The following is a 24,242-nucleotide window of genomic DNA, read 5'->3' as shown; positions in this document are numbered from 1 at the left end:
CTCAATGATTGGACTCTTAGCGAAACAATTGTAAGTTCACACCGGTCCAACAACAATTTGTGTTTTTATGGCATAGTAGACGAGCATATGGGCCACCTGATGGTAAGTGGTCACCGCCACCCATAGTCAATGGCGCTGTAAGAAATATTAACCTTTCCTTATATATGCTCGTCCGCCAACCAATGCCATAAAAAAAAAAAATATCGCCAATGCGCCACCAACCTTGGAAACTAAGATATCCCTTGTGCCTATAGTTACACTAGCTCACTCACCCTTTAAACCGGAACACAACAATACTGAGTACTGTTGTTTAGCGGTAGAATGTCTGACCATATAGCGATGAAGGTAAATATCGTGAGCCAACTCCCATTTCCACCAAACCTTGGACCAAACATTGGATTCGCGTGGAATGAATTCCAAAACCTTTTACAATGAGACTTAGGTCAGCAGTGATTCAAAGGCTGATTTTACAATTTATATCATTGATTTGTATGAAGTTTGATTTATATTATCAATATAATTGACCCATTCTCCTTTCGAAAGAAAAAATAATTACGTGAATAATCTACATCCAACAATGAACCTGTGACCTTGAATTGAACGTGAGTTAACAAACCTTAATAGAAGTGCGAGTCGAGTCTCATTAAATAGAAAGCAATTTTAGACCTTATCCAATAATGAATAGAAATTATTTTCGAATGAATCGATGTTAATAATTGCAAGAAATATAATTTGTTGTGGTTTTTTTAGCGCCAGCGTCAACTCGTAATTTTACCTACGAAATAAATACAGTATTTAAAACTGAAGTAGAGGAATTTAAAAATTGAACTGACTAGACAAACAGACAGATTTAGATTAGCCTGTTTGAGTATGTATACCGGTTGTCGTGTTGATAGTTTGAACGGTATAGAAGTTGTGTTGCAGCGCCATCTAGCGGTGAGCTACAATAAATTGGATAAAATTAAAAACTGGTTCATAAAATATGCACGAATTCCATAGTCATTTTGTAAAAAACATTTTTATATAAGCGAATGTATGTTTATATAAATGTATATAACCGAGCCGACAACGCATCGGTTCCCTCGCGGATGTCAATTAACGTTAACAACCATTTACCATAAAGTTGATCGTTTGCTCATTTGGCAAAAACATAAAAGTATTTAAATTCGTTCAGTTATTTTTTATTTAAAGAAGTAAGGCTGACTGGTAGTAACTGCCATCCTTTACATAGTCAACACCAAGATTGAATACTAAGATGTTCTGTCCCTTATGCTTCAATTCGAACCCTTCAAATACAAACACGACAATACTTTGATGATTCCTAACTTGACGGGCTTCCAAAAACCTACCACCGAGTTAAATTGAATAAATGAAAAAAATACTAGATTTCTCCTCACAAAACCAAAATCTCGTTACAATATAAATTAAGAAAATAATTTACAGCTAAATGTTATGTAATATGTAAAATTTATTTTACATAGCCTAAGAATTCGACATTCAAATATTTAATGACATGTCATTCGTCGAAATGTCTGAGTCATTAGGCTCTTATGTGATAACATAAACCGGGTAAATCCATTAACCTTATAACCACCATTATCGTTTTACTCGTAATTAAATTTGCAGTATCGTATTTTAAATTTGAAAATCGAATACAAAACCAGCGGTACTTGAAAATGCATTCCTTCGGAAAAAGCGCTTAAGTGCTTTATTTAAAGCTAACGAAGTTGCCAAGCTAACAGCGACTAAAATCGCTTATATGTTATTTGAAGCGATCTTGACGCTTTTTTATTCTAAAGCCCCGATTCCGCAAACAAAATGTGTTCTTCCTTAGGTAATCTTGCAGATACTTCAAGCTTAGTCGGCTAAATAATTAGAGCCGTATATAATTAATCATCACAAGATTATATAATAAATAATAACGTATGAATTTCCGAGAACTGTTCCTTGATTTTCATGGACGGTATATTCTAATTGTATAATATTATATGAAAAAACTAACTATTACTAATTTATTTTCAGTAAAAACTACATTCCGAACCGATGTTAGCTGTATAATACAATTTTTCAAAATGTATTTTCGTAACATTTGATTTTATTAATTATTATACACTTGCTGCACCTGCAGCTTTACCTGTGCGAAATTTATAAAACTTTACCTATACACTAACCGTCACCCTCATTTTACCCTTCTAATTTTTGTGAATAAAAAATCTAGAATATGTCCTTAGGGACTCAAAATATCTCCTGCTAAATTTCATCTAAATCGGCTCAGCGTTTTAAGTGTGAACATGTAATACAGACGTGTTATTTTCTTATAATATTAGTTTAGATTCTATTGTAGAGTAGAAGAATCATAGAAATCTTGATTTAAAGGTTTTACGCCCATTGTTTATATATCTTAGACATGGCAAAGTAAAAATAAATAAAACAGAAGAACCAACAGAGCGTAGAATGCATACAATTTGCATCGCGTTAAATGAATTGCGTTTTTTCTTCTTTGAATATACAATAAAGGGTGATTGAGTCATTCAGTAGAAAAACCTGACTGCATCTGCCTTCAATTGAGTAATTATCACTCAGCGCAGAAGGTTGCTAGTGATGGGCCGGATTCGATTAATACCGGACAATATTTAAAAAAAAAACATTCGTATTTCTTACGGCTAATAGAATTGTTTATTTGACGTTTATTGAATAACTGGTATCTGATATTTTTTATCCATTATACATACTATCTGTTATTCGTAGCAAGTGATGCGTCAGCAGTAGTATACAGAAACAATGAAACAAAAATCCGACTGTATTATTATAAGCGGAATATCGGTTATAGTTCCTCTCCAGCATTAAATCACCACTCCCCATTACCACAAACGACGTCATCTCAGATGTAGAACGTATTGCGTCATATCTGCAAACTATAAGAGGTCCCCGGGGAGGCGACCCCGAAACAGTCACACCCGACCCAGGTTCTACGAAATTTATTTTCATATGATACCAAAAAAATATTTTTCCAGAGAATTATCGATATAAAGCAAACCATCACATCACTAAACAGTCCTTTTAATGAAAACACGAGTTAATAAACGATGTTATTTATAGTTGCAATTACAATGTTTTAAAGCTTATTCATAAAAGTTATATAATTATTTTTATCGCAGTCTTTATTTTACTTTGCATATACTATATATGTAAAATACACATATGTAAAATAGTGTGCCATTTAAATAAATTCTTGGCTAACTTTAATGCACATAATACTATCAAAACCTTATATACATCGTCCTTGCATGTGTACAAACAGATGACTGCTATGTCTGTCTCGTTCGTCTTGAGGCTTGACGAAGTTCTGAATTCAAACCCCAAGTCGGGCAGATATAAAGATATTGGGTTTCCTTGGGAAAAATCTCAATGGTAGACCATATTCTAGAAGTTGGAAGCGTGTACACTCCCGAGGCTCGGAAAACACGTGCCGTTGGTCCTATGTCTGAACTTTTGCCGGTCGTTTCGAATTAAATTCAATGCAAGAATGGAGAGTGCATCTAGTGCACCATAATATGTCCTGCATTTATATGCCCCCCTTGGGATTACCAGTCGTGGCCGTAACCAGTCAGGAAAACATCAACATCACATATGAATATCTATAACAATTACTATGACGATCAGTTGAAAGGAATAGAAGTTTACACACAACACCATCCTTCACCATGAAACGTATGTTTATACCGATTTTCATAGTAATCGGTCAAACAATTACAAAATCCTTTAATCTCAAACCAGATATATCAACATAAATTTTGTATATTGTATATAGGATAGTAAAACATTTTGGTTAAATATTTATCTCCGAATTACGAATGCTTCCCTGACCGTAATAGCAGGATACTCTCGAAGAAAGCTAGAGTGTGCTGGGATCAATAAAAATTCTGCAGTCTTATATAATAAATTCAACGAAGTCGCTAAAACTTTGCCGTACAAAGCTAGGGCTGTACGGCGTCTGTCTCTACAAAGAAATCGATTGAAGACGCTGTGTCCAGCGCCTTATGTTTATCTTAAACTCTATTCTTTGTTATAACATTAATCTATTTTATATAATAAAGATACACTTTACCTTATTATAAAACATATTATAATATCGAGCTTTGATTTTTGCTAAAACATTTTAAAGTATTATAATAGTAATAGTATTCTTCTTATTCTTATTAGTAAAATAAGCTAACCTTCCATTACTGGAAGGGACACCAGCAGATTGTTACTTTTATAAACCATGGAAATTTGGTAAAAAGTTTTTTAAAATTTCTGATAGAAGATAAGTACTCAAAGTATAACCTTTTTGTAAATATATAGGTACTTGTTAAGATTACGAATATCATTAACTCTCATAAACCGAGATAAAGATAATCTGAAATTGAAAAAATTACCAACACCAAATTTAACGCTTAAACCTGCACAATCAGCTCGAGATAATTCCAGTGAAATGCGGACATTATATAATTTTACAGACGGAGCATTTAGCATCCCCCAGGTCACGGGTCCGAGTGTCTCATAAACCAGTCCCGACGAGCCATTCAGGGTCCTCTGGCACATAAAATAGCCATTATACAAGCCGTTAGGAACGCTCATGAAACGTGAACAAACCTAATCAATAATGGGAGACTTCATCCACAGCTATTTCGAATTGAAGACATTAAATCGACATCGCAGATTTATGAGATCCGTTAACATGTACCTAAGTGATTAAAACTTACATAAAATATTAATTAATTACAATTGTATTTCTATACAAATAGGTAGGTAGATTTGCAAATGCAAACGGACCATGGTATGTGGTCACCACCTAAAGACATTCGCTCCCTTCCACGACAATACTAATTTTTGCTATCTGGTGCTAAAATATGACGTGTAGAGTCGGTGGTACCGCTCGTAAAGTGGATTTGCGCAAAGCACATCGACTACCCATCTTTTGTCCATGTATATTTTAATACACTATTGTAGATATTTAACAACGGCAGTTTCATCTTGACCTCATACAAAAGCAATACAATGAATACATAAAAAGTACTATTATTAATATATATGTGCTTCGTTTACTTATATATTATATGCCGAAGAAATTCGTCGAGGAATTTGTCGTTAAATAACCTTATAACGGTTTATTTAATAGTAAAACAAAAACTGCAAAACTTAAGTGTATCGATTTTGATCACCATTCGCAGAAAACATTAATTTGTTTGAAGTCGTAAAATGTGTAAAAAACTCCACTTGCGTCATGGCTTGTTTGAGGGTATGGTTTAGTTCATCAGAGACGAGCGATTTATTCTGAACAATAATCAACTGATATATTTACATTGCCTGTAAAGAACCTGAAGGAGAACACATCCAGTATAAAATGGTACGTATGTAAATTATCTGTACCGAAAAAACTGAGCAAATCGTAGGCGTTGGATTAAATCATTCTCTTGGAAATCTCTAAGGTAAGGGGTGTAGTTTATAGAGACAGGTTAACGTTTGTTCCTGTATGTGTATGACAAACTTCTTAAAATGTATTCTTTTCCATGCGATTATTTATATATACGCTCTCTTGACATTGATATATTTAGATGACAGAATTAGTTTGATTATTCACTTGCAAACATAATTGCAATACGATAACGGACAAATAATACTAGTATGTCCCCAATCCATAGTCATGATTGCTATTTATGTATTTTTTATTTACATATATAAGTCCGTAATATAAATAAATATATTTTTTACACTATAAATAAATGCCAAACTAAATATACAAGTACAATTAAAAAAGCTTCGCTAATTTTAAGCGTTTTTCTCTCCCTCCATACGTTCGTAATGAGCTACACATTCAAACCCACTTAATTAGGTTAAACCTTTCGGCCTGTCTGCTTGACCTAGAAAGTCTTTTGATGTCTAGAACTTTTCTTAACGTCGTGCGATTTCAAACGAGCCATGATGACCCTAATTGTGTCTATAGTGAATAAATCTTCACAATTAACTCATGTAACATTAATGTACGTTTAAGTTAATCTTAACAATAATTATGTAAAGAACGTTGATTATATTTTAATATAAGTGTTGTTATTTAATCTAAAAAAATATTCTTTAATCGGTTAGGCAATTTTTAATTATAATACAGGATTGAATAAAATAAAATGTAAAGTTACGTGCAATGTTGATTCAGCAGAGACAAATCGGCGAGAAACTTAGTTACACTGACATAGATATATTTAAGATTTATTTTATTTATAGTGTATTTTTTTTATTATTGAAAAACAAATGAATCGAACTATGACGTAATAAATAAAAATGACAGCTTAGTTCTTAAAATTTCTCTGTATATATTACGTGGACTAAGCGACCTGTTTAAGAAGTGCCGGAAATCTCTATTAACGTAATCTATGCATATAATAAAATTGGAGCGTCTGTTTGTAATATTAAAATAACCCAGTTTTACTAAATGCAAATGTATACGGTAGGTACATATACCAAAATAACATTTTTTACAATTTTTGTCTGTCTGTCTGTAGTCTAATCTTTGGAACGGCTGAACCGATTTCGACGGGACTTTCACTGGCAGATAGCGGATGTAATAAGGAGTAACTTAGGCTACTTTTATTTTAGAATTATATATAGAATAAAAATAAAATAACGCTACAATATCTAAATAACTTAAATTCAAACAACGCGCACGAAGTCGCGGGCACAGCTAGTGTAATATATAGCTATAGATATTAACGTAGTGTTTATTTGTTTTTCCATCTGTCACCAAAACCAAAACGTCAAAAGAACCAATTTGCATATATATACTTTACTCTTTATCTCGGAAAATCACAGTACTAATGGGAAATGCGTGAAAAAAAATAGTTTAACGGAAAATTATATAATAAATTTTGAGATCTGTGTAGGCTATTTGTGGGGAACATTTGCTAGGACGATAATTATGATGATAATGTGGTGACGTCACCGTCATTCAAGTTAATACCCCGATCAAGATATCAAGATCTGCTAGTTTTATCAATTTACAAGGCAGTAGTCTTAATGACATCCGACCTCACGTAAAATCACGATATGGACCGGTCAGAGGAAAATAGGACTCGACAGGATGCGGAAGGAGAATCGTCAGCTTTGGTGCATGTTGGGAGAAGAATATGTCAAGCATGGATGTGGATGATGACGCTGATGTGTGGCTTGACGATTAATCATTTTTAAACGTCGCTAAATAATGTATCAAGGCTGTGCCCGTAAGGAATATATAAAATTTTGTATGGAATAATAAATTCCTGAATCACGCTAACGTTTGGTTCACCGCAAATTATATAGGTCTCGCCTTTTAAATATATACATATATCATGTAGAGGTAACAAGCGTCTACTGGAACTACGGAAATGGGTCAAATTGCCAGATTAATTCAATTATTGCGGACGTGATGACATTCGATTAAACATTAAATTTTTCGCAAATAAAGATTACGCGTCCCGTTAAAATGCCACAGACTAAAAATAAACAGTTCCTCAATAAAAAAACATAAACCGCATTTCATAGCCACAGAGCTAGAGTATTTGGAAGATAAAAATGAATGCATTAAGTCATGCCGGCGACCTTCACGGTTTGTCCAAACAGATGAGATCACGTCTACGTGAGATTGTGAGAGTCGAAAACATCAGCTGCATAATATTCAGAGTTCCCTGAAAAATACTTTAAAACTATATTTAAGCTATTTTTCATTTAAGTGTGTATCATACGATTCGTCAAAGAGCAATTATTTTACTCATGTTGTTTTGAAAATTGTGAGTCAATAAGAAACACGCTCGCACAATCACAAGCACAGAGGCCATTAGTATTAGTGGTTATTATTATTATTAATAAATAATTATAAAGTCTATTAAAACTATACCTTGTTGGTAGGGCTATTGTGCAATCCCGTCTGGGTAGATATCACCCATTCATCACATATTTAGTAAACCAAATAGGAATAGTTATAGGTGTTCCGGTTGGAAAGGTCAGCCAGTGTAGCTAAATGTATAAGGGGCATCTTAGTACACCTTTGACGGTTAGTGGCGTATTGGTAATGTTAGAAATGGTTATCCACCATATCTGGACCTTTGCGAGTAAACAATGCATTGCAAAATAACCTTTCAAAAAACTATTTTATATACAGAACCAAACATTTTACTAGACTTTCTTGGCTTTAAAAGAAGCACAGAAATTCGCAATAACCTATACAATTGGCCTTCAGTCTGTTATCTTAACCAACAATAAAGTTATTATGTAAATTTGCATATAATCGCTGTATGATATAAAATTAAAAGAATATTCCTCCGTCAGCCTTCTTCATACGCGTACATTTAACCGTTAAATATAACGTAGTGATTTATACAAGAGACGTCTTTAATTAAACAATCATCATTATAAAATGAATTTAGCAACATTTAATTTAAGTTTTGAAAAAAAAAAATGTTATTATATATTTTTTTGTGTTTGTTTTGATGTCCGATATTTTTATAATACTCAGTACTGTCTAACGGAATTCTTAATAATTTCCAACCACTTGCATTATGTTTATAAAAATAAAAAAAATATATATTAAAGTTCGATAAACTCAGTCGGAAACATTTCATCGAAGAAGTTTCATTTCGCACGAGCGTTGCACTCAAAATTGACCTTGAATTTTTATCCTTTTCAAAAAGGCGTCGTTGGTGCAATTGCACGCGTAACATCGAAAATCTTAGCACGGTTAACACGGAAACTGCGCGATGCATAGTAAAATTTGTTTATATCTGTATGTAGCCATAATATTTTAGCCACAAGACTTGTATTGCAGCGATATGCTCCGGGCGTTTAATAAAACATAATAACTATATGTATGTCTAATAAATTTGCTACTTGTACCTCCCTCATAATGCCTTTTGATATAGTACCTCAATAACCATTTTCTCCCGAGTCTATTTTGTAATTTAGCTTAATGTTTTAAATTAATGGAACCTCGTAAGCACACTTTAATAAGAATATTGCGTAAAATTAAACTCACATTGTTATTTTGAGGTTATATATGTTTTTTTTTTTATGTCATAGATAAGTGAGTCTGAATAGAACAGTGGGTAGAAGTCATCAACCCTCACTGAAGATTCTAGAATTAAATCTACGCTAGTGCACGTGCTTTATTTGTCGTTATAATGCATCTCGTGCTGGGCGGTGATGGAAAAATTATTTGGATAAATACCACCAAGCCTCCTTACGCAGGAGCAGGTTACTGGATGCTGCAAACCTTCATCCCAAGCGGGAAAGCCTATGCTTGCAATGGGTTCATTGGTTGTTATTTAATTTAATACGTGATCTCCGTACAAATAACAATTGCACAATTTACAGTTGTATAATATAATCGAAAAAACAAAAAAAATGCACATTTCTTTTGTTTGTAAACGATTATCGAATCCGACTTGGGATGTTAATAACTTTCCATGTCGATAGTTTGAACGGTTGAAGTTCATGAGCTACGTCATCAAAGTGCCATAAGAACCTTCTCCAGGAAAGAATAATATATGAACTTTTTCTACGAAGGACGAAAAATCAAAAATCAAAATATACTTTATTCAAGTAGGCTTTTACAAGCACTTTTTGAATCGTCATTTAACAAACTATTTAAAGTAAAGCTACAACCGGTTCGGAATGTAGATTCTACCGAGAAGAACCGCCAAGAAATTCAGTAGTTACTCTTTTACAACATCTAAAAATACAGTCATGTTAAATACAAGTATATATGTACGTTATGTCTCCTGCCTGGAAGTCAACAAGCATTAACTCCACGCTTTTTTATCGTCTATATAATCTTGTATCGAATAATATGCCTTCTTTACCAATGTATTTTTTACAAATGACTTGAATCTATGAAACGGCAAAGTTAAAAATGTCGAAAGGCGTCGTAGTCTTTTAATTTCAAACATATATACCTATATTTATATATATGTGTTTATTTATAACTGATGTACTGTTATGGATTAACGTCGCCATCTGCCAGTAGTTGTTTTACCAGTTTTATGCAACAAAATATCTTGCTAGACTCAGACTCTGTGGGAATTTATTCATATATATGTTTAAAGGTCAAAATTGTCGCCTGTGATTACGTTTGTTTGTATATATATATCTTTTGTACTTCAACGATTTACCAAATAAATTTATACGCAAAATTGATTTTTTTTTTAAACTATCATCCTCCGTATTCCTTTCTATATATATATATATATTTTAAGTAATAATTTAATTATTCAATATTTATAAACATATTTGAATTAATGATTGAATGATTTTAATGCGTGTTAAATTTCAGCTCGATCGGTAGAACCGGTTTAAAATTCAGATGTGAGATATAATTCATGCATATTAAAAGGCAAAGGTGAATAAAATCTCGTAATACATCTGATTCATGTTATTCCTTGCCTACAACCCAACGCCTATTGTAACGATGTACGCATTGTTTTATCTGTTCTAAATACGTCCAAAAATCTCAGCGGGTGCTTACGTCATTAAAGAAACCTCTTGAATTACAAACACAAACTTTAGTAGACGACAAAGATTTTAAATATAGATCTTAAAAGATTTATTTTATTTTAGATTTCGCCCTATTCTGTATTTTTACAGATTGCCATCAAATTTTAATTACTTAAGACCTTATTCATTATTTGAATATAACCTTCTTTTTCCATTAATATTGAAATAACGCTATCCAATACACACGTGTAAGGTTATATGCTTGTTATACAGTGACTACTTATTTAACGCTGTTGGTCGCTCGTAATTCTCTGTATAGAAGTCGTTTCACGGACCGTCGCTGTCAGGTGTAGGGTTGCCACTTTTGCTATTGTATTTTATAGTTAAGTCAGCTCAACAGCCCGTAAATATTTACTATTTTTTATTATATAAAAAGCCGTACGGGGAAATTATTTACATTGGTTACAAGAAATATTAACCATTTCTTATATCGCCAATGCGCCACCGACTATAGTAACTAAGATGTTATGTTATTTTTAGTTACTGACTCACTCACCTCCAAACCGGAACACAAGAATACTAAGAATTACTATTCGGCGGACTTGGACAAAGCTCTACCATCAAGTAGGGTAGAAACTCTTCATAAGGAAATGCTAGTTGTGAACTTAATATAAATTGTATCAACTATGTATTCCATGAAAAAATACATTAAAAAAGTAAATAAATTACACTTGGCCAACCTAACCAGATGTGAAATTATTACCTTACTGGCTTCAACACTACATATTCCATAAAACACATCGTTTGTAATTCTCTTGTTTTATTTATTGTTTTTTATACCGCAAATATCTACTAGTAATTCTCTGCCTCGTAACTCAATGCCGAACTCCATCGGAACTCACAGGCATAAGAGTCAAGAGAATTATTGTTTGCGTTTCATCCACCCGAATGGCTTTTGGAAATCAACTAATCATCAAAAACATTTTGGTTACGTTGGAGGCCACAGACTTCTAAATTTGTATGCAACAAACTGCGCCGACCGCAAATAATTGGAATTGAATGAAGATGAAACGTCCACTAATAATAAATCTGTTCTAGTCATCAATCAATGAGTGTGAAGGTCTTACAAATTTCCAAAGCTAAAATCTGAACATTATGTCACATAATTTTTTTATAAATTTTGTATTATTAAGTAAAATTTAAATCTTTTTTCGTGTTTTATTTTTGTATTCTTATATTAAAATCAATTAAAATACAATAATGTTTCAGTTGCTTAAAGCGCATCGCAGATTTTAAAATTACGCGATGCCATTGGTCAATTAACTGTCAGTAAATATTTTTTTAAACAATAATGAAAAAAGACTGTTGTCATTTCAGTTGGGTCATAATTATCACGTTAAACAAATGAAGCCGAAGTTTTATTGTATAGATGCTAAAAAAATCATGAAGATTAACTAACAATAGGATGTTAAATAAAAACTTGATTTCTGAAAACGTTATTATGCATACCTACTGTAAATACTTATAACAAGCTTCGTTATAAAATTATTCCATAATATTATACAAAAACCAATTTTGATAATCTTATATGTAAATATTTACGGCAATTAAGCTTAATAACTTATATAAGACACACTTTACGGCTTTCTTCAGTGTTACCGCTATTTTGAAACTCAGCGCTTCCAGCGCTCTGTAAATATCATTATACATTTTTGTTAATGTTGTGCCTAATCTCTTAGTGTCAGGACTTAAATGACGATTTTCTATAAAAAAAGGTTTCCTTAAAAAAAGGTTTTTATATTAATTAACTTTCGTTTTATACTTTACAATATTTATATTATCAATCAGAGTAATTGTGTGAAATGTATCTATGTATTGGAATTCGATTTTTTTTAAAAATATTATTATAAATAGTAAATATGCTTTGTGTAGATATCAAGAGGATTCTTCACGGAATCCAAATTTCTAGGAAGCCTTATAAAATACCTAATAGGATTTATACTGAGCCGGCTTTATAATAGAGGATTGTGTCCACATGAATTAGTTATTGTTTAGGTTATGTTGTGTCTATGGTAGACTGGAGTGTGTCGATTGTAATTTTGTTACAGGGCATTTGTGTAATTGTGTGGAAACTCTATAATTGTGTGCATCGTGTGCATCTGTAAGCTTTTTGAAACTCTACGTACACTAAAAGATCATTGCCAACATTGCGAGGAAGAAAGTACTATTTCATTCATTCTGAGAAAAAAAACGGTTTGATACAACCGGTTAATACTGGTTTACACTTTTTAACCCACACATACATATAGGTGAAATTAAATAAAAATATATTTAAAAAAGAATTGGTAACGTCTGATACAAAGTCGATTCATAACTGAAGAAGTTTATATTTCCGATGACCGAACTCTAATTGCGACGTCTTTTCGCGTCTGATTGCGAACAATTTAACAGTCAAGGTCTAGGAATTTTCGTAACGAATGCTGTAGTTTGTTTTTATAACAATGGTCTTTGTTTTTTTGCGTTTGGGCAAGACTATTTAATATACTCGCTATACTAGATATAAGTTAACATATTAAAGGATATATTGCATTAATTAACAGCCTGTAAATTTCCCACTGCTGGGCTAAGGCCTCCACTCCTTTCTGAGGAGAAGGTTTGGAGCATATTCCACCACGCTGCTTCAATGCGGGTTGGTGGATATACATGCCGAGCACGAGATGAATTATAAAGACAAATAAGGACATAAAAATTCAGTGGTGCTTGCCTGGGTTTGAACCCGCAATCATCGGTTAAGATGCACGCGTTCTAACCACTGAGCCATCTCGGCTCAAAAGGATATATTAAGAAATATATTTTATAATTTCATATTATTTAAGTTATTTCGAATAGGTTTTATTTGTTATGGTTTGATCGTAATTAGTTCAATCATAGCTTACCTGATTTTGACTAATAAATAGAAAAAAATACGTTTATGTCAATTATTATAACAATCCAAGCCAAATCGTTCGAGCTTGAGTGTCAAACAAATTATACTGATTTAAAAAAATACGATCTTTTATTTATTTCCCTCTCATTTTTCGAACAACAAAAGTTGAATAATTAAATAATCGATCTAGAATATTCTATTTATAACAGAAAAATTGTAGAGTTAATATCGATAACAGTTGTACATATGGCACGCGATATACTAACGGTAGCGTATTGAAGCCCAAAGTGTGGGTCGAGTGACCTATTGCCCCTCCAAACCCCTCGCCGACTAGCAAGGAAACGTACATCGCCCGTTTCCGGCAGTCGAATGAATCATCCACAAGTAACTACGATCGCAACTGCGTTTAAAGACAGGAACTAAGATTAAACACATCGATTAAACGAATATTTATTGATAATAATATATATGGAGTATTTTTTTTAATGTTTTTATGTAATGCGTAACTGATAAAAATACTGAGTACTACTAGTACTACAATATACATAAAATTTATACTAAAAGAAGCAGCGCGTTACGAAGAAGTGTATAAGTAACATCGTAGTATGTCCCGCTCCAAATTTAGACTATTGACGTGACAAGCATGAATGTCACGTTCTCGTATTCAATAAAAAGCGCGTGAAATTTTGAATACGTTACAATAGTAAAACGTCAGATACGTTTCAAAAATCGCGAAGAAACTGTTACCGGATTATATATTTTTAGTAAAGCAGAAGTTCTTTTACCCAGAGTAGTTGTACTCAATACCAGTTTACTATAGATATAATAGGCATCATTTATATAACATAATAATTTACATATTTTACACCTTATTAACCGAGGCTAGGGTTGCCATAATTGAGTGTTAGTAAGCAGGACGGGTAGTCGAAACCTGGAGGATGTTTATTTTTCTTTTATTTCAGCTTTTCTCGCACTAATAGTCAAGGAATACATAATGAATATTTTATATTAGAATATAATCAACATAGCTACAGTAGTTTCCAGGATACATTTCAGTGACTTTCTTAAACTGGCCTTTAAGGCAAAAACTAGTAGTTTGTATAAGATATTACTATTTTTTTATGATATGGGAAGGCAAATCAGCCACTTGATATAAAATTGGCACCATCGCTCAAAGACGGCGCTATAAGAAAAATTAACTGCGTCCCAACGTCGCCTCTAACCTTGGTAACAAAAGTTGTGCTCCTTGTGAATTTGTGAAATTAGCTAGATTGTCCCTGCCCAGATGGGCTAGCACGATTGCTTACGAAGTACAAATAAATACAAGTATTTTTTTATAAAAAAAATAAGTCCTAAGAAAACATTGTGGCTGGAAGCCCTAATCTAGGACATTAAATGTTATGATGAACCTGAGCGCTCGCTGTGGACCAATGATCCACATGCGCAAGCATTGCGTCATTTCAACCTCGGTACTTCCTCTTGATTAATAAACGGTAAAGTTTAATCAATATATTTCATTAAAATTACGTATTTATACTATGTAAATGTAAAAAATTATCATAAAATATATTACGTTCTTAGTGTATAATTCATAATAATATCGTTGTTTCTTTTTAACTTACAATAACTCAGTGTGTTTGATAAAGACAAAACATAAGAAATAACCGCATAGATCCAATCAATAAATAATTAGTAGTAATAAAAATGGTAGTAATCTATATTTTTTTATTGAATATATATCATTACGGGTGAAAATGAAGGAAAGGTTATCAAATCGATTATTGTTGTTTCAGTATGATTGAAGTATGTTCAAACATTCAAATAATCACTTGATCGACGAAAATCGACTCGTGACAACATGACATTAGAAACTTTAATTCAGCTATAATCGAACAAAATATAAAAAAATATTTTAAGCATGTTTGTAAATTTTATTTATAATTTTAATGGAATATATATTTGAATTAAAGTTATTTCAATTATATTTATTTGATATACGTTATACGTCTTCATTCGTATGATTCGAGTCCATTATACTCCGTCTTCGAAACGACCTACTTTGACCTTGTCCCTCCGACCTTTCTCTATCACAGTCCTCTTGAAAATTATATAACAACTCTCTAATCTGCCATATCTCGAACTTCTAGTATCGTTTCGGATATGTTCTTTTCAGTAATTTGAGGGTTGTGACTTTAAGCATAAAAACGTCTGTACCGAAAATTTATGAACTATAAAAATTAATAAGCATTAAGCCGCGAGCGTAAGTACAAGCCGACCTAAGTTAAGATGTTATGAATTTTATACCTGTAATTATTACAAGTATTTCAAATACATTTTTTTTACAACATTCAAAACGCACGCTATTTTTTGTACTGAACTTTCACGTTACAATAACAACAATATTTAATTGGCGTTCGATTTCTGAATTTGAAATATACAATGAAATTGTTTTTAAAAACAAAAGAGGTCGTAATGTAATTATAATATATTTATATATCTATTAATGATTCGTGTGTGATTTAACAGATATTATCTTGGTACAGTGGAAACAGATAACGATCGCTGATTGCAGCGGTATGTGACCATCTTAATTGGAGCCACATTACTGACTTTCTTTTATAGCCGACGCTTCAATGCAAAGTTGGGAATATATTCAAAGAATATATTGATCTTATTCTTTATTTGCGTAATTGGAATATTTAAAAAAAGAACATTAATAAACGTGGGTCATTAACCTTATCTACCCATGTAGTATAATTATTAGAAAAAAAAATCAATAATAATAAAATTTTAAATAAAATTGGTATTTAACTTGAATTAATTTAAAATTGACTCTTAACTTGTTCGTATAGTTTTAAGTAGATTATATTAATAATAAATGTGAACTGTAATAATATTAGAGACGTTATAAATGGAATCATACCCCTGACAATTAAATTAATATTCTGTTAATATTAATAATAACTTTTTATTTAATAATATATTAATTCCTTGTACAATTTGCAAGTACATAAAACACTATTTTAAATGTGAAAATTAAAACAATTGTATCGGTAAAACTCGCTCCTCTGTAACTTTACTTTACTTAATTAAATATCGTTTAACATTATTCTAAACATGACGATCGAATTCAACATTGACTCTTGAGTTTAATAAAAGAACATTAATTCAAATTACTTTGTTTTATTTTAGGAGTATCTCTTTATAGTTTATAAATATTTTCACGCGTCTGAAGCCACAAGAAAGAGTTACTGTTGCATATTACTTACATTCTTTCTAAAGTTAGTAGAAGCAGCTAAACGGGATACCATAAAAGTTCTTATATAGTATTAGAAGGCTCAGCGACATACGTCGTTAAGTACTGGATTTGCCAGTAAATTGTCTTTAGATAACATTAAATACGGTACAGTATAGTTTATTTCAATGGCAAGAGGAGTTGATATAAATAAAACTTTAATTAAAATATTCTTAACGATTTTCTAATAAGTCTGCTATATTATCCACTATTAACAAATCATGATGAATGTATCTTTGATTATAATACTAAACTATTTGTATTTATAAAACTGGGGTGACAGTTCGCTGACATTTAAACGCCATTTTATCACGAATCCATATGAGATACCGTAGATTATTAATGTTGATGTAGGTTTTCTCTTGACATAATCCATCCGCCAAAGTATACAACAACAAAGTAAGAAATCAACAATGTTGTTCGGATTACAACAAATAGTCTAAGGCGTATTCAATCTCGAAAATTTTTCTATGTAGTGGTATTTTTATTTATGTATTAGTTTTAGTTTATTAACTTACTCCTTTTATGGACGAAAAAAAAAAAAAAAAAATATATTTTTTTTATTCTAAAATACAATTTCGAAATTAGCTTATTTTGCTACCATCGTTTTGTTACCGTCACACACACGTGTCATTGATTCACGAATGCGCGAGCGCATACATAAATATTTTAACGAACACATTGAAAACTTTCGTTTTTCAGTGTAATTGAATAATTATACAATAAAATAATTTTACATGATTAAATTAAATGTTGAACTACTCTTTTGAATATAGATCACCGAGAATTGCCAATAAACTCGGTAATTATAACAAATTAAAAAAAAATCATGTTCTACAAGATAAGTCGAATCAATGAATTCCATACCTTAAACGCTTTACAAATGGTCTCATGTTAATCACTCAATACTACTTTCACTAAGTCTGCTACAAGTCTAGACCAGAGAGTGTATCTGACATACTAATCTTAATCATACATTAATGTTCATAGTAGATATTTTATTAACTAAATTTTATCCGTGGTCGTTTGGGATAGATGGGGATAAAAAAATTCTATATAACTCTTCTATATGTTAACCCTCGTGTAAGAAAAGTAAGCTACTATATATATATAACTACAGAAGACATATTGACAAGTAGAGTTGGAATTATTATTTAATAATTTATCCTGTAATTATATTTATAGTTAAAGCGATTTCGAATAATATAATATATATATGTATTCCTAAACTGAAATTAATTATAATATTCATTTAAGCGAAATTTTATACACAAGCATATGAACCCGCACTTTAACGTCTAATTAATTAAATTATTTTTTATGTTTAATTTTAACAATTTAAAATAATAATAATAACGTGTGGCAACACTATTATAAACGTAACGTCACCGTTGACGTTATAATTGCAAGGAATATTAATCGTCACAATTTATACAATATCACGGGCAAATTTGTAACTAACAACGGTATACGAAAAAGTATTTTTTTAAATTATTGGTAATTATACAACACCTAGACTTTCTACAGCAAATAAATAATGCTATTTGCTTTGCAGTAAATCAGCGAGACATTTATGACGAGCATACAATACAACAAGTGCTAAAACAGTTGTAAAATTATATATTGTAAAGTTGTAAAATCTATACTATATGTATCTTTTAAACCTAACCGTTTCTGAACGCTTGCTGTCATTTTTTTTTTATAATCGAAATTACTGTTTTGGACATTTTTGGAATGTAATTCAAAAACCAGTTGTATATTTGTTTACGGGTTTATCGATAAATCTTATATATTAATAACGTAAGCCGATTTTTGTCTCAGTGGTTATGGGACAATAGCTACACATAAAAAATCGGTTATAGTCTCATTTTGAAGAGCTCCAACCGTAGATGTGCAGAAAAATAAAGAGGATTGTTGATTGCAATTTAATAAATTGTTATGATTTAACAAATAATTAATTTTAGAGAGCGGGAAAAAGTTACTGCTGGAGCGGCGCTATGGCTGTATACAAAAAAAAAACAAATGTGAATCGTGCGAACAGTTGTCGTCAGTTTACAATGAAATAAAATAAAAAAAACATTGTCATAACTAATAGGTTTCGAAATTTAAAAATCGAAACGAGAAGTTTCCGTGCGACCAACTAGGATTTTTAAAAAGGGTAATCGATGAAACGTCGTTCTGTCTCCTATTTAATGTCAAATCAATTTTGACAGAATGTAAGAAATACTACACCCGAGAAACAACGTTGATAAGTAAGGCCTTTTGATATTAAAATACTCAAATCTTTTTTCTTGTACAGTCAATTGATTTCCGCCTGACCACGTCCATTCCTGATGATAAGAATTGATTTAGTCTACGAGTATATCTATATATTAACCCTTGCCTTCAAGCTGTCCGTATTAATGCTCAGATATTTTAAGAAAATATTAGTTGGACCTCATAGTATTATTATTTTAAATTGAGTATAGATCGTAGTTAATCTCCTTTAAAGGTTAGCTCCTTAACTTCTCAATCAGAGTAATCAGAATTATAGTTACAGAGATTAGCGTTCAAAAATATAATGTTTCCAGCATCAAACATCAAAATATTGCTCATTCAACTATTTTATTAATCTTATAAGCTCTTTAAAATCATCATGTTAGAGAATTAAATTGGATGTAAAAGCTAGATGCATTTTAGATTGTTAATTTTACAGAAAAGAAAGGATGTTACGATATTTCTTAAATAGAAAACATAATTATGTTCAATTTAAATTTTATCTGAAACTTAATCACAAAGAAAATTTCAATTCGATTTCAGAGAATTATTCTATAAAATAGAAAATGAAAATTATTTCACTAAAGATATTTAGTTCGTATACAATTAAAGGTCACCGTAATCAGATCAAAGATATACATTTTCCAATTTGTAAAAGATAGAAAAAATAATTATTTTTAAAGAAAAATATTTTTATATGCCAGCAATTTTATTTGATCAACATTGATATTGTTTTTTTGATAATATTTTTTTGAGGTACGGTTAAAATTTATAATTGGAAAGGTTGTTATTCGTTAATTAGGACTTTAGTTAAGAAGGTTTTATATATTTCATTGATATTTGTTCCTTGTTACTTAGCGTTATAAAATAAGCTCATATTCTTTAATATTAAGGTGTGGTCACGAATCACGTCTGCACTTGAGCGGCTTCATATGAACGTAAAAATACGAATTCCTAAAACTGTCGAATGCCGAGAATAAATGGCTATTTAAATAAGAAAAAAAGTTTTATTAGAGAAGTTTTACTTTTATCAAACAATTAGGGTGGGACGAAGGTGGAACACCAGGGGATTTGTCACCGATATTTCTAGGCGACGCTGTCAAATTTGACTTTCGAATATACACGGACCAATTTATCATTCATTTCATCACTTACTTATATTTATTAATGCTGAAAATAGTCTTTGTAGATTTATACAATTTATAACTTATTCAATAAAAATAATAAATAAATTTCAATTATTTTGATAATATTACTTACTAAAGAAATAGTCCACATCATAAGCTAAAGGTCACAGAAACAATCCTGTAAGGCTTCCATAACAGGACAACTAGTTTTTAATATACACAAAAAAAGAAAGTAAGTTACTTTTTTTTTAAATTAATTGTTTGTGTAATATTAGTCAAAGAAATCTTAGACATCTATTATTATTGTAAATCCATAACCGGTTTGGTTTCGTACCGATATATCCTGCCGACGGAAAGGAATTTTCGTATGCATTTAAATTATTTCTTAATTCGTGTATAGTATTATTTTTTTATAAATATAAATACGAATATAAAGTGTACTACTAAATTTCAATTAACTTATTATTACAAATGTCAACTAATAGTTGACTGACTTGAGTTGACTTTTAATCAGATTCCATTCATTGAATTTATTGTTTTATATTTAACGAATGCAATAACATTTTGAGTATTTATTTTCCTGCCAGCATTAATAAGCCGCATTGATTGTTCCGGTTTTAAATATGAGTGAGTCAGTGTAATCAATAGATCGTATTATATCATATTTTAGATAATGGCCTTATATTGAGGATGTCAGAAGTAGTTTAGACTTCTTGCAGAACCAGTTTCTTCTGTTACAAATTATTATCGTGAGACATATTTCATAATATAAGCAAATGTACCATTTGATCACAAACGACCATTGACAGTTTTGCGTAAAAAACATCGCCGTAATGCCTCCAAACTTGGGAACTAAGGCATTTGTCACTCACTTTAAACCGGATTATAATAATGGTAAGTATTTCTGTTTGGCGGTAGAATTTAATATGATGAGTGGATACCCAGGCGGCCCTAAAACCTATTTGTTTTTCTTCCAGTCTAATGTAATTCATAAAAATATTATATAAAATATTGCAGATTGAAGACGGCTTATAATATTATATCGAAAAGTAATCTAAGCAATAAAAAAAAAAATTTAACGTCGATTATTGTCTGTAGCGTCCGTATTCGGAAATATTGATAGCCTTTCGTTCAGTTTAATATTGTAAAATGAAAATTAAAGGATATTATTGTAACATATGAATATAGGATTTATATTTTTGATCCGTCGCGCGTCGCTATGTTCTTCTAATTTTTATTTTTAAACGTATACATACACGAATATATATAATTTATTAAATTATTGAATATAAAGAGTTTGTTTATTTACTTTTAGTCTCAACGCTTCAACCATGTAATGCAAAAGTCTCGAAATAGTACGCTTATTTAGCAGTGGAGTATTTCTTTCATCGAAAACTGTATCAATCAAACGTCTCATACGATGCGAGATTGATATGAAGATCTTTTTGTTTCTTAAAAATAAGATAACATTAAAAAAAACATAAACATTACGATTTCAATTCGAAATATTTATTTTAACAACCTAAAGTGTTAAGATATTAAATGACGTAAGACGATAAAAGATAAAATGCATACGGTGTAAATTTAATAATTTTTACTTGACAGCGTTTTTTTTTTTTTTTCAATAGTCAAAGACGTCGAATGATTCATTTCGAATCATTTTATTGTAATTGAAATTCGATTTGAAATTATTCGTCAAATGTCAGTTGACTTGTTCGATATTTAAACTTTGTTGTATTCCGTTCATGTGCCGACGGCGTCTGTGCGTCTTGCTTTATTTATAGCAATTATATTGTAACTATAGTTTGCGTTTTTGTCATATTTTTAGGCTTTCTAATGTAGGCATACTTTATATTATCTGGAAAATAATTTTGTTGTTGTGACTGTATTCGTTTTTATTATAATTTCTCTTAACGTTACGTAATACAACGTTACAAGAATTGGAATTATATTTTTAATGTTAAAATTATAATCTCATTACAAAAACAAGGAATCGTTCCTTTTTTAAATACGAATAGATTTTCGTTCCTGATCCTTTTATCATTTTTAGAAATGGAAATTAAAATTCTATTAAATATTTGTTATAGTACCAGTAGTATTGTTATAATAGTTGTTTAAAAATTACAATTAAATTGTATAATCAGCGTCGTTACCTCTTTGCATTGTCAGAAAAATTTGCTTCCATAAACTAAATGTTAAGTACTAAATTTAAAAACAAAACTTAATGTTAGTTGGTTTAAATTATGATTGTTATCTTCTTAGTACTAATTACATTGTCAGCAAAATGATGTCACTGCAGTCGTCATTACGACATTTGACATATTTAGAAACTAAAATATCGTAAAAGGGTTTCATACGTTGATTAAAATTCTGGTTGTTTCGAACTCGAAAAAAAAAAAAAATGTTTAAAAAAAAATTAAATATGAGCAATGATAATTGCTTATACTTTATTGACAAAATAAATTTTAAACAGTTTTTTGAGCATCTTCTAGAGTAGTTTGTTTGAGTAAGTGTTTATTATTAGACTAGTTCTATCCTTTGGATATTTATCCGCATGCGATAGTCAGATCGATACGCAGAAGCCGATCCTTCGCCGGCGGTAGAGTAAATAGCCGTCGGCGCAATATGTATGTCTGTCCCGTTGCCGGATAGCTATAAAACGTGCTTATAACAGTTACATAACATCTCTGTCTGTTTGTTTTACGTTTTATGATTAAATATTATTTGTTAATCAATTTAAAGTTAAGTCTGTTGAGTTTATTGAAATCGAATACATTTTAAATTACATACCTTGGCGTGTAAATTGCATAGCATATATATATGCAATTTGTTTCATTATGTGCAATTTTTTATCTTTAGATATTTTATAAGCTGTTTACTAAGCTAATAAAGACAATGTTATGCAAACTTCTTAGTGACTTAGAATTCTTAATTTAAAAAACCAATAATAAATCAGTTTACAACATTTAGCGTGAATACGTACAGCAAAAAATACATTACATCTAATTCTAACACCGTAACAATAAAACTGTACGAAAATAGTTGGTCAATTGATTCAATTAGGTAGCCAGCCTAGAAAAACTAGATACGTCACGGATGACGTCACGGAAAACGGATATTTCATGAAAAAAATTATCCTATCACAATAATACCCTTTTTCTATTCGAGATAATTCTGTCGCCGTAAACAATGCTAATTTACACAACGCCATTATTGCAAAAAAAAAATTAATGACATACTTTCTAGAATCTTGCCGGTGAAAGCGCTGGGAATCGCCCTTTGGGATTTGACAGCTGTCAATTTGACATTCAACCGAGACTTACCTTTAACGAGCCGCTGAAGGATAATCTCCTTGTGTTCATCAGTATGGGGCTCCCCAATGACAGCGAGCAGATAGCATCCCGTCAGGGGGCTCGGTGGAGGCACGGAGGCCGAGACCTCCGTCCCCAGGGACAAAGATCTGTCCTCGTCGTGGTCCATCGCCGACGGCGGCGCCGGCGCTACTGCCGACGGTTCGCCCAGTACAAGCGTAATGAACCGACCGCTTCGGACGACAACTCCGCACGGAATGTCACTATTTGGACGACGGGCTACCCGTTTGCGCGCGCAATGCACAGAAATCGACCGTGCTAGGTGCGCGCCACGCAGACGCGCCGACGTCTCTCCAGTCCCGACTTTCTCTCTCAATCGACGCGTCACTTTCACCACTTATAAGAGCGGGACGGTGTATTCGTAGGGCGTATACAGAGGAGGCTCTAGGCTGAGCGGCGCACACGTGATCTGCATTGCGTCTAAACAAGCCGGCTAAATAACCTCGGTCTCAGCTGTTAGGCAAAGGTTGTACAATCGATAGTGATATAACCGTGGCGGTGCCGCGGTTCTGTTTGCGGATGTTTGAACGTTGCCCACTGGCATTATTGCCTCCCGCTCTTGAGCCAAACTTCCTTAGCGCCTCGCATACAATAAAACATTGTATCGTTTATTTAACAACTGCAGCACAAGTGTGCTAATAAAATTATCAGCAAGATTTAAAAATAAATACATGTCTCAAAATTATAAAATATAATTATAAAGAATATTTTATTTTATTTAAATTTATACATTTATACAGTAGTATTCATGATTGAAAAATATTTTTAAA

At 31.6% G+C, this 24,242-nt stretch overlaps 1 protein-coding gene across 1 annotated transcript in view; it reads right to left on the bottom strand.

Moving 5' to 3' along the window:
- LOC113402187 (titin-like) overlaps positions 1-23,683 on the bottom strand; it is a 136,820-nt gene extending 113,137 nt beyond the window's left edge. Inside the window, exon 1 of the mRNA XM_064217001.1 lies at positions 23,425-23,683. Coding sequence (XP_064073071.1) covers positions 23,425-23,581 — 157 coding nt within the window. The 5' untranslated portion in view covers positions 23,582-23,683. The remainder of the gene's footprint in view (positions 1-23,424) is intronic.
- Between the last annotated feature and the right edge of the window lie 559 nt (positions 23,684-24,242).

Source organism: Vanessa tameamea, chromosome 14 (genome assembly GCF_037043105.1).
Source record: "Vanessa tameamea isolate UH-Manoa-2023 chromosome 14, ilVanTame1 primary haplotype, whole genome shotgun sequence".
Taxonomy (NCBI): domain Eukaryota; kingdom Metazoa; phylum Arthropoda; class Insecta; order Lepidoptera; family Nymphalidae; genus Vanessa; species Vanessa tameamea.
This window is presented reverse-complemented; position numbering and strand designations above follow the sequence as displayed.